Raw genomic sequence first — 12,814 nt, 5'->3', positions numbered from 1 at the left:
GTGTTTTGTGGATTCGATCCATGTATCCATGGATCCGTAAAAATCATGCGGACGTCTGAATGGAGCCTTACAGGGGGGTGATCAATGACAGGGGGGTGATCAATGACAGGGGGTGATCAGGGAGTGTATATGGGTGATCACCCGCCTGTCATTGATCACCCCCTGTAAGGCTCCATTCAGACGTCCGCATGTGTTTTGCGGATCCGATCCATGTATCCATGGATCCGTAAAAATCATGCGGACGTCTGAATGGAGCCTTACAGGGGGGTGATCAATGACAGGGGGGTGATCAATGACAGGGGGTGATCAGGGATTGTATATGGGTGATCACCCGCCTGTCATTGATCACCCCCCTGTAAGGCTCCATTCAGACGTCCGTATGCGTTTTGCGGATCCGATCCATGTATCGGTGGATCCGTAAAAATCATACGGACGTCTGAACGGAGCCTGACAGGGGGGTGATCAATGACAGGGGGGTGATCAATGACAGGGGGGTGATCAGGGAGTTTATATGGGGTGATCATGGGTGATCAGGGGTTTATAAGGGGTTAATAAGTGACGGGGGGGGGGTGTAGTGTAGTGTGGTGTTTGGTGCGACTGTACTGAGCTACCTGAGTCCTCTGGTGGTCGATCCTAACAAAAGGGACCACCAGAGGACCAGGTAGGAGGTATATTAGACGCTGTTATCAAAACAGCGTCTAATATACCTGTTAGGGGTTAAAAAATTCGGATCTCCAGCCTGCCAGCGAGCGATCGCCGCTGGCAGGCTGGAGATCCACTCGCTTACCTTCCGTTCCTGTGAGCGCGCGCGCCTGTGAGCGCGCGCGCCTGTGTGCGCGCGTTCACAGGAAATCCCGGCCCTCGCGAAATGACGCGTATATGCGTCGTCGTGCGCAGGGCTGCCGCCTCTGGACCGCACATCTGAGTTAGGCGGTCCGGAGGCGGTTAAAGGAGTGGGTACTGAAGAGGTCACTGTTATGGGGGAAACGGTCGATATCTTTTTAAGATACACAGAAACATAAAATGAAATAGATGAAATATACCCGTGCGAAGCCGGGTCCTTCTGCTAGCATATATATATATATATATATATATATATATATACATACATACAGTACTAGCAGAAGGACACGGCTTTGCACGGGTATATTTAATCTATTTCATTTTATGTTTCCGCGTGTCGTAAAAAAACAGTTTCCCCCATAACAGTGACCTCTACAGTACCTGCCCCTTTAACAATGACCTCCACAGTGGCCACCCCTTTAACATTGACCTCCACAGTGGCCACCCCTTTAACATTGATCTCCACAGTGCCTACCCCTTTTAACAGTGACTTCCACAGTGCCCACCCCTTTAACAGTGACCTCCACAGTGTCCACCCCTTTACCAGTGACCTCCACAGTGCCCACCCTTTTAACAGTGACCTCCACAGTGCCCGCCTTTTTGACACTGAGCTCCACAGTGCCCGCCCCTTTAAAAATGACCTCCACAGTGCCTGCCCCTTTAACAGACCACTCATTTAACAGCGACCTTCATAGTGGCTGTCCATTTAACAGTGATTTTCACAGTGCCTTCCCCTTTAACAGTGACTTCCACAGTGCCCACCCCTTTAAAAGTGACTGCCACAGTACCCGCCCCTTTAACAGTGACTTCTACAGTGCCCTCCCCTATAACAGTGACCTCTGCATTGCCTGCCCATTAAAATTGACCTGATTAGTGCCTGCCCCTTTAACAGTGACCTATACATTGTCTGTCCCTTTAATAGTGACTGCCCCTTTAAAAGTGACCTCCACAGTGTCTGCCCCTTTAACAGTGACCTCCACAGTGCCTGCTCATATAACAGTGACCTCTACAGTACCTGCCCCTTTAACAGTGACCTCCACAGTGCCGCCCCTTTAACATTGACTACCCCTTTAACAGTGACCTCCACAGTGCCCACCCCTTTAACAGTGACCTCCACAGTGCCTGCTCATATAACAGTGACCTCCACAGTACCTGCCCCTTTAACAGTGACCTCCACAGTGCCGCCCCTTTAACATTGACTAACCCTTTAACAGTAAACTTCATAGTGACAGCCTGTCACGCCCTGCCCTGTGAGTGATCTGAGAAGATCTGTCAGACTTGCTGCACGTGAATCTATCTGACAGATTGCTTTGTTTTGGCTTTGGGCAGGATCCCAGCCCCTCACAGGTTCTGCTTATTAGGTTGTTAGTGATGCTATTTATATCTGCCTCTCACTATAGCCCTTATGGTTTATAGTTTCTCCTGGCGTTCTCTTCTGGTGTTTGGTGGATCTCCTGCTCCCAGTCTTCAGTTAAGTCCTCCTTCCTTCCCTTCTGTTGTTTGTAGTGGCTAGGCCAAGGAACCAGTTGTCTTTTCGCCTTCTCCCTAGCTGAGGGTTTGTGTCAGTTGCAGCAGGGCTTAGGTTGGGGTGCATGAACTCTTCTACCATCGAGATTTGTTCATGTTGGTAGTAGTCAGGGAAAGGCCCAGGGATTGTCAGGAGGTGACCTTGTTTAATTTTGTTGTGTTTGGTTTACTTCCCTTCCCTCACCTACCGTGACAATGCCCCTTTAACAGTGACCTTCACAGTGCCTGCCCCGTTAACATTGACCACCCGTTTAACAGTGAACATTATAGTGGCCGCCCCTTTAACAGTGATTTCCACAGTGCCCACCACTTTAACAGACACCTTCACAGTGCCCACCCCTTTAACAGTGACCTCCACAGTGCCCGCCCCTTTAACAGTGACTGCCCCCTTTTAACAGTGACCTCCACAGTGATGCCCCTTTAATAGTGACCTCCAAGTGTCCAGGGCGGGGTTTAATATTGACCTTCACAATGCCCGCTTTTTTTTATCAGTGACTGCCCCTTTGCAGTGACCTACACAGTGCCCGTCCCTTTAACAGTGACCTCCTCCACATTGCCCGTCCCTTTAACACCTTCAGGACACAGCCTTATTTCACCTTAAGGACCAGGCAATTTATGTGGTGATAACTTTGAAATGCTTTTACTTAGCCAGGCCATTCCGAGATTGTTTTTTTTCGTCACATATTGTACTTCATGACACTGGTAAAACTGAGTAAAAAAAAAAATCATTTTTATTTATAAAAAAATACCAAATTTACCAACATTTTGGAAAAATTTGCAAATTCTAACTTTGAATTTCTCTACTTCTATAATACATAGTAATAACTCCCAAAATAGCTATTAATTTACATACCCAATATGTCTACTTCATGTTTGGATCATTTTGGGAATGATATTTTATTTTTTGGGGATGTTACAAGGCTTAGAAGTTTAGAAGCAAATCTTGAAATTGTTCTGAAATTTTCAAAAACCCAATTTTTAGGGACCAGTTCAGGTCTGAAGTCACTTTGCGAGGCTTACATAATAGAAACCACCCAAATATGACCCCATTCTATACACTACACCCCTCAAGGTATTCAAAACTGATTTTTCAAATGTCGTTAACCCTTTAGGTGTTCCACAAGAATTAATGGAAAATAGAGATACAATTAAAAAATTTCACTTTTTTGGCAGATTTTCCATTTTAATAATATTTTTTTTCCAGTTACAAAGAAAGGGTTAACAGTCAAACCAAACTCACTATTTATGGCCCCGATTCTGCAGTTTACAGAAACACCCCATATGTGGTCGTAAACCGCTGTACGGGCACACAGCAGGGCGCAGAAGGAAAGGAATGCCATACAGTTTTTGGAAGGCAGGTTTTGCTGGACAGTTATTTTTACACCATGTCACATTTGAAGCACCCCTGATGCACCCCTAGAGTAGAAACTCCATACAAGTGACCCCATCTAAGAAACTACATCCCTTAAGGTATTCAAAACTGATTTTACAAATGTCGTTAACCCTTTAGGTGTTCCACAAGAATTAATGGAAAATAGAGATACAATTTCAAAATTTCACTTTTTTGGCAGATTTTCTATTTTAATATTTTTTTTAAACTTTTACAAAGCAAGGGTTAACGGCCAAACAAAACTCAATATTTATGGCCCTGCTTCTGTAGTTTACAGAAACACCCCATATGTGGTCGTAAACTACTGTACGGGAACATGGCAGGGCGCAGAAAGAAATGAATGCTATACGGTTTTTGGAAGGCAGGTTTTGCTGGACTGTTTTTTTTTTTGACACCATGTCCCATTTGAAGCCCCCCTGATGCAACCCTAGAGTAGAAACTCCATACAAGTGACCCCATCTAAGAAACTACATCCCTTAAGGTATTCAAAACTGATTTTACAAATGTCGTTAACCCTTTAGGTGTTCCACAAGAATTAATGGAAAATAGAGATACAATTTAAAAATTTCACTTTTTTGTCAGATTTTCCATTTTAATATTTTTTTACTTTTACAAAGCAAGGGTTAACAGTCAAACAAAACTCAATATTTATGGCCCTGCTTCTGTAGTTTACAGAAACACCCCATATGTGGTTGCAAACTACTGTACGGGCACACGGCAGGGCGCAGAAGGAAATGCATGTCATACGGTTTTTGGAAGGAAGATTTTGCTGGACTAGTTTTTTTGAAACCATGTCCCATTTGAAGCCCCCCCCTGATGCAACCCTAGAGTAGAAACACCATAAAAGTGACCCCATCTAAGAAACTACACCCTCAAGGTATTCAAAACTGATTTTTACAAATGTCGTTAACCCTTTAGGTGTTCCACAAGAGTTATTGGCAAATGGAGATGAAATTTCAGAATTTACATTTTTGGGCAAATTTTCCATTTTAATCCATTTTTCCCAGTAACAAAGCAAGGAATAACAGCCAAACCAAACTCAATATTTATGGACTGGACTTTTTTTTTTACACCATGTCCCATTTGAAGCCCCCCTGATGCACCCCTAGAGTAGAAACTCCAAAAAAGTGACCCCATTTTAGAAACTTCGGGATAGGATGGAAGTATTCTTGGTACTAGTTTAGGGTACATATAATTTTTGGTTGCTCTATATTAAACTTTTTGTGAGGCAAGGTAACAAGAAATAGCTGTTTTGGCACCATTTTTATTTTTGTTATTTACAACATTCATCTGGCAGGTTAGATCATGTGATATTTTTATAGACCAGGTTTTCACGGATGCCGTGATACCTAATATGTATACTTTTTTTATTTATGTAAGTTTTACACAATGATTTATTTTTTCAAACAAAAAAAAAATCATGTTTTAGTGTTTCCATAGTCTGAGAGCCATAATTTTTTCAGTTTTTAGGCGATTACCTTGGGCAAGGTATGATTTTTCGGGATGAGATGATGGTTTTATTGGCACTATTTTGGGGTGAGTGTGACTTTTTGATCGCTTGCTATTACACTTTATGTGATGTAAGGTGACAAAAAATTGTTTATTTAGCACAGATTTTATTTTAAATTTTTTACGGTATTCATCTGAGGGGTTAGGTCATGTGATATTTTTATAGAGCAAGTTATTACAGATGCTGCGATACCTAATATGTATACTTTTTATTTATTTATGTAAGTTTTACACAATAATATCATTTTTGAAACAAAAAAAAATCATGTTTTAGTGTTTCCATAGTCTGAGAGCCACAATTTTTTCAGTTTTTAAGCGATTACCTTGGGTAGGGTATTATTTTTGCAGGATGAGATGACGGTTTTATTAGCACTATTTTGGGGTGCATGTGACTTTTTTATTGCTTGCTATTACACTTTATGTGATGTAAGGTGACAAAAAATGGTTTATTTAGCACAGATTATATTTTAAATTTTTTGCGGTATTCATCTGAGGGGTTAGGTCATGTGATATTTTTATAGAGCCGGTTGATACGGAAATAGAGATACCTTCTATGTTAACTTTTTATTTTATTTATGTAAGTTTTTTTTTAAATGATGTTTTAGTGTCTCCATATTCTGAGCCATAATTATTTTATTTTTTGGGCGATTGTCTCGGGTAGGGTCTCATTTTTGGCCGGATGAGGTGACTGTTAGATTGGTACTATTTTGGTGGGCAAAAGCCTTTTTAATCGCTTGCTGTTGTACTTTTTGTGATGTAAGGTGACAAAAAATGGTTTATTTTGCACAGTTTTTATTTTTTATTTTTTACGGTGTTCATCTGAGGGTTTAGGTCATGTGATATGTTTATAGAGCCGGTCGATATGGACGCGGCGATACCTAATATGCATACTTTTTATTTATTTATGTAAGTTTTACACAATAATATCATTTTTGAAACAAAAAAAAATCATGTTTTAGTGTCTCCATATTTGAGAGCCATAGTTTTTTCTGTTTTTGGGCGATTGTCTCAGGTAGGGGCTCTTTTTTTGCAGGATGAGGTGACGGTTAGATTGGTACTATTTTGGTGGGCAAACGCCTTTTTAATCGCTTGCTGTTGTACTTTTTGTGATGTAAGGTGACAAAAAATTGTTTATTTAGCACAGTTTTTATTTTTTACAGTGTTCATCTGAGGGGTTAGGTCATGTGATATGTTTATAGAGCCGGTCAATACGGACACGCCGATACCTAATATGTATACTTTTTCCCCCCTATTTTTTTACCATTTTTTTAAAGTTTATTTGGCGAAAATGACGTTTGTTTATTTTTACTTTAAACTTTTTTGGGGGAAAACTTTATTCTTTCAACTTTTTTTTTCACTTAATTTTTTTGTCCCACTTTGGGACTTGAATTTTTGAGGTCTAATCCTTTACAATGCATTCCAATACTTCTGTATTGGAATGCATTGGCTGTATGAGTAATACTGTGTGTATTACTCATACAGCTTCCGGCCTGTGAGATCCAGGGGGCTGGCTCTCACAGGCACGTCACAGGAAGGCAGCGCGATGCCTTCCTTAGGCATCGCTCTGCCTTCCATGCCATCGGGTCCCCCCTACAGCTGCATGGGGACCCGATGGCACCACCGATCGCCGCCGCAAACTGCAGGTCTGAATTGATCTGCGGTTTGCGGCGATCGCCGACACGGGGGGGGGGGTCACGGGCCCCCCCGCGCATTTAGCCGGGCGGGGGTGATCGGAGATACACAGGACATCAGGGCATACCGTATGCCCTGTGTCCTGAAGAGGTCAATAGTGGTCGCCCTTTAACATTGACCTCCACAGTGCCCGCTCCTTTAAAATTGACCACCCCTTTAACAGTGACCTTCATAGTGGCCGCCCCTTTAACAGTGAACTCCACAGCGCTCGTCCCTTTAATAGTGGCCCTGCGCCCCCCTATGCATATAGCAGTGTAGTTGTGCCGTCATACGTCATATGACTGAATATTTAAGGACCCGCAAACTACTAAAACCTGTGATGAGTAATTATGGCAACCTGGAGTAGGAGCTTCTATTGTCTAATAAGGGACATGTGACCGTGTAAATGGCAGTTCGGATTTAAGTGGAAGGCTTGCTGGCTTCTATTGGCTAATGCCGGTCATTGGGAATATCTCAGGAACAGTAAGTCCTAGAGAGCTGAGACCTGGTCTAAAACCTTCCCGGACACCTGATGTACCTGTGTGCCAGTCGTTTGGTCGTGCATAAAGAACGTCCAGACAGACAGGCATCTAGACAGACAGACATATATATATATCTTACTAGTGTCTTTAGATTAACACTATGAATATATATTAAAGAGGTTGTGCAGGCAGTATATATGATGACTTGGACTTGTTGTGTTAGACAACTGTTCATATGGTGCAGTACTGCATGGTGGCCTTAGTTTTTGTGGAGCTATGCTGGTGGGTTGGTGAGACCCAGTGCCATGGGGGGCATTGTCAGACAGCAGGGTTGCTGCGTGACTCCTGGGTCCCACCGCCTACTAGGGCAGTGCCGCTTTGTCACTGCATTGTCGCTGCGCCTTTTTGTCAGAGTAGGTCCCACTCAAAGAGGCGACCTTGGCGTGGTGAGTGGGCCTCTTGTACAGCATGCAGTATAGGGGGCTATACACTTTAATACTGCGCTGAGAAGCGAGTTTAATTACATCTAAGCATAGCATTGTGGATGTGCGATCCAGTTCTGTTTTTCTGCCCTTGATATAGAACAATGTAAGTTCTCGCTCCACGCATTTGAATGTAGTGAATACTAATAATTACACCACCCCGCCTCCACAAGGGAAACAATGAGCAGTGTAGTGAAAAGGACGCTGCGCTCGCATGGAGCACTCTCTCCTCTTCAAACAGCTGAGCGGTGGGGGTGCTGGGCGTCGAACTCCTGCAGATCAGATATTGATATACTGCCTGCACATCCCCTTTAATCTATTCAGTTAAATCACAAAAAACATAAAGTGTTTTCATTTGGATTCATTTTTAAAAATGCTCCCTTGTGTTGATATTACTTTTACTTACATGTTACACCCCCTCTACTATTCTTTTAATACCCTTTCAGAACATCCACCTAATGAATTTGGTGGCAGTGGTCACACATGCTCAGTAGCGCAGTCATACTGCCTGGTTCCTCTTGTACATGGACAGCAGTGATTCCTGCGCTTGTGCATGGAACCAATAAGAACTGGTGCATTAGAAGCAGATTCTCAGCAGTTTTGAACATGAGGAAGATATTAGGAGAGGGAATAAAAAGAGCAGCAGGGGACGCCTTAACTGTGACTGTAATATCTAGATGAGGGAGCAGTTCTTTTAAATTATTAAAATTGGAAAGTTGTTATGTTTCGCCTGATCTAACAGAGTAAATGAATATTTAATTGCATAATAAACTCTTTAAATCAGTTTGATTGCTGACACAGTAGCTTTACTTCCCAACAGTTCGCCCTGTAATATATTTTCTTGAGTTTCCATTTTATTTTATTTCTATAATATAATATTGAGTTTACATATGACTCCACATATACCAGTGCAACCCAAGCTAGTCATCCAGTGTCACATATCCTTTCAGCCCTTTTTGGATATGCTATATACGGATTCACATAGAGAGATCTGTTTGTGTTTGTTTTCCACAGAAACGCTGCAGGAGTGATCCGTTTGTGCAGGATTTTGGCTATTACACAAATGTATTTTGCTCCAATATGATGAAAATAAACCTAGATATTGAGCACAGTGGTTACCCCTCGCATCAACAAGACCTTTTCATGGAAAACAGTAAGAGCGTTTCAAATATCAAAACTTAGAATCAAATATGTTTCCACCCATCACAATTTACAATCCCCCAAATTAGTTTTTCCCCTCAAATGTATGAAAGAAGCCATGTTATGGAGCATTTCTGTTTTGATATGATTTTGGAAATGTAGTGAAATGAACAGAATTGATTACTCCCAAAAATGTAATTTTTTCTTGCCTTTTATGCACTTACTACTTTTGTTTATATAAATAAGACAGAAGTGTAACAGTGATTTAAATTGTCATCAATTGCTTTTTGTCTGTTTATCATTGACATGTAAATTTGATTTTTGGATTGATGCTCAGCTGAGAAAGAATAATGTTTGATTTACAGACATAATTGTGCAACCTGCTGGGTAACTTAAAATATAGTGTGATAACAGATTGTATGTTGAATTCTCCTATCTTCTCTGTTTAGGTACCATGGTTGTCGTTAATAAATTACCAGATAATTATTAAAACGTTGCTTGGTTTTTGAAAAGAAAATAGTGGCCGCTGGAAAATTGCAATATAATTAGCACTAAATGATGTCTGGATAAAGTTATGAGCCATTTATTTCAATTCCTTTACTTTATTCATGCCCAGTAAATAGTTAAGCATATTTCCAGCTATTTCCCAAAATACGGATTATAGGATGTGACAAAGCACCACTGCACTCCCATTTCCATCCCACTTCTTATGCTGCCCAGCAGCAAACCCCTGCCAGCCCTCCTCTCCCCTCCTCTGGTAGGGTCAATAGCTGAAGTAATTGGTTCCCCCACTGGAGGCTGCAGCCTGCATTTAGCTGCACACGCGTCTCCCAGTGTCTCTGGCCCCCGTGGGTCAGCTTCCAACTATACTCCGACTATCCCAAGAGGTAGTGGCCTGGTTGCTCCCCTGCAGCGCAGACCATATCCCTGTATGGGGGTTAAAGTGTGAAAACCAGGTGACTGCCAGGATAACAACATTAGTAAAGGCCCATAGCCAGACCGATTCGTTGGTACATTGGTTCCATACCCACTGTCCATTACAGTATGTATCCCCATGTGGAGTACTGTGTACAGTTCTGGGCTCCAGTGAACAAAGCAGACATAGCAGAGCTGGAGAGGGTCCAGAGGAGGGCAACTAAAGTAATAACTGGAATGGGGCAACTACAGTACCCTGAAAGATTATCAAAATTAGGGTTATTCACTTTAGAAAAAAGATGACTGAGAGGAGATCTAATTAATATGTATAAATATATCAGGGGTCAGTACAGAGATCTATCCCATAATCTATTCATTCCCAGGACGGTGACTGTGACGAGGGGACATCCTCTGCGTCTGGAGGAAAGAAGGTTTGTACACAAACATAGAAGAGGATTCTTTACGGTAAGAGCAGTGAGACTATGGAACTCTCTGCCTGAGGAGGTGGTGATAGTGAGTACAATAAAGGAATTCAAGAGGGGCCTGGATGTATTTCTGGAGCGTAATAATATTACAGGCTATAGCTACTAGAGAGGGGTTGTTGATCCAGGGATTTATTCTGATTGCCTGATTGGAGTTGGGAAGGAATTTTTATTCCCCTAAAATGAGGAAAATTGACTTCTACCTCACAGGGTTTTTTTGCCTTCCTCTGGATCAACTTGCAGGATGACAGGCCAAACTGGATGGACAAATGTCTTTTTTCGGCCTTATGTACTATGTTACTATGTTACTATGTGTACAATAAAACCCCTATTTCACTACATATACCAGTTATATTGATTTCTAATTGGGTTGCACAATGCAGTCCAAGAAAAGCGTATATATTCCACCACAATCAACTGTCGATGGGCTGAACCTCTGGGTGTAAACAAAAAGAGGAAGCTCCCTTTTGCTTTTCCTCTGTTATCCCTGGCAATTGCAATTGTCAGGATGGAAGTGAACAGCATGGGGACCTTACAAAGGACCGCCATGTCATAGCCATGTCGTAGGTATGTCCCAACAGATTGTTATAGTCACATACTCAAAATGTAGATACTCAAACCCACAATCCGCTTGCTGGTGATTAGATTGGGGTGCTCTGTCTAAGGAATTCCCTGGTCATGGTCCCTAGAATGGTCATTGTGCTATTAGTGCTGATAAAGCAACATCAATGTTGATTAGGAACTTAAAGTGGCCTTGGGAAAAAATAAAAAAATAAAAGTGGCCTGTGTAGAAGACAGGCCCATATTGACAGAGGGTTTGGCCAACACAAGTAGGTGGGGCTAAACAAGTAGGTGGAGTCAGCAATATGATAGAGTAGCACAAAAATACTATGCAAGCAGAACCAAATATTACATTGCAGCACAAATAGTACTTTAGCAGAATAAAATACCAAAGTGTAGCACTAAATATTGCCCAGCAACACCAAATACTTCCCAAGTAGCCATTCATCTGTATAAATGCTGTTGCAGGAGCAGGCAGCCACCGTGAAAGGCACACAGTGTTTGTGCTGAAGAGGTTCCATCTTGGGCAGTATGACGGAACCCTCGGATGGACGCGCTGAACCCCTGGAACCCTTGAGGCCCGCAAGCCTGGTACCGGTCCTAAGGAGTGGGGAAGGAAAATGTCTTCGCTATGGGTGAGAACGTTCTTTTCCTTACTAATGGTATATTATTTGATTGTCGTAGACCTCAAAGCCGCCTAAAAAATCTTCTAGCAAGACCAAACATAAGGAATGTGCAGGATGTAAAACGGCCCTATCTGCCCCATATCTTAAACCACTGTGTTCAGCATGCATAGATAAGCTTGTGGCGGAAGAGTCCCAGAGTTTAACCAGGTCCATGTGATGTTTAATTAGGTCAGAAGTGAAGGCTTCACTTAAAGCATTCAGTAAAGGCCGTACCAAGTCCCCGGATAGATCTACAGAAAATGAAAGCGTAGATATTGACTCTTCTGATAATGAAGATAAAGAATGAAGACAGTTGTTTTCCAGTGACTCTGATTCCTCTGATGATGAATATTCAGGAAGATCCTTTTTCCCCCCTGAGGATACGCAGCCATTACTGAAAGCTGTAAGATCCGCTATGCAGCTGGAAGATATTTAACAAACTAGATCTGCTGCGGACCAAGCCTTCCAAGCTCTAGGCCCTAAGAAACATAGGGTTTTTACTATGCACGAAAGCTTACAATCAAAAAAGAGTGGAGAAATCCTGACAGGAAGTTTTTTATTCCCATCTCAGTAAAGAGAAAATATTCGTATGATGAAGAAGTATCCTAAATATGGGATAAGGCTCCTACAGTGGACGCCCCGGTTGCCAAAATAGCCAAAAAAGCAGCACTTCTCTTTGATGATCTAGGTTGTCTTTCTGATCCACTAGATAAGAAAGTCGATATTTATTCAAAACGTGCCAGGGAGACATCAGCCACTTGTCTCAGACCTGCTATCGCAGCTACCTGGGTATCTAGGTCTCTCCGTCTTTGGTTGGACCAGCTAGAGATTCACCTTAAAGAAAAGAAACCTAGGGAGGAAATCCTAGCATCCTTATCTACATTCTCTAAGGCTGCAGATTTTTTAACTGATGCATCTACTGATGTTATCCGTTTTACTGCCAAATCCTCGGCCATGACTAATGCCGCTAGAAGAGCTATTTGGCTCAAATCATTGAAAGGAGATCAAGGTTCTAAGGCCAGACTCTGCGCCCTTTCATGTGAAGGGAACAGACTTTTTGGATCTTGCCTGGATGAAATTCTGGAGAAGGCCTCGGACAAGAAAAAAGGTTTTCCTACACCTCAGAGGAATCCTTTTTTTCGTAAAC

At 42.2% G+C, this 12,814-nt stretch overlaps 1 protein-coding gene across 1 annotated transcript in view; it reads left to right on the top strand.

The window, feature by feature from the left end:
* The window catches only part of C8H16orf89 (chromosome 8 C16orf89 homolog), an 88,122-nt gene that overhangs the window by 47,070 nt on the left and 28,238 nt on the right, over nucleotides 1-12,814 (top strand). The window contains exon 3 of the mRNA XM_044304871.1: nucleotides 8,919-9,057. Within this exon, the coding sequence (XP_044160806.1) occupies nucleotides 8,919-9,057 (139 nt within the window). The remainder of the gene's footprint in view (nucleotides 1-8,918; nucleotides 9,058-12,814) is intronic.

The sequence above is a fragment of the Bufo gargarizans genome, chromosome 8 (genome assembly GCF_014858855.1).
Source record: "Bufo gargarizans isolate SCDJY-AF-19 chromosome 8, ASM1485885v1, whole genome shotgun sequence".
Classification (NCBI taxonomy): domain Eukaryota; kingdom Metazoa; phylum Chordata; class Amphibia; order Anura; family Bufonidae; genus Bufo; species Bufo gargarizans.
Note: the sequence above shows the minus strand (reverse complement) of the source record. Positions and strands in the feature narration are given on the sequence as shown.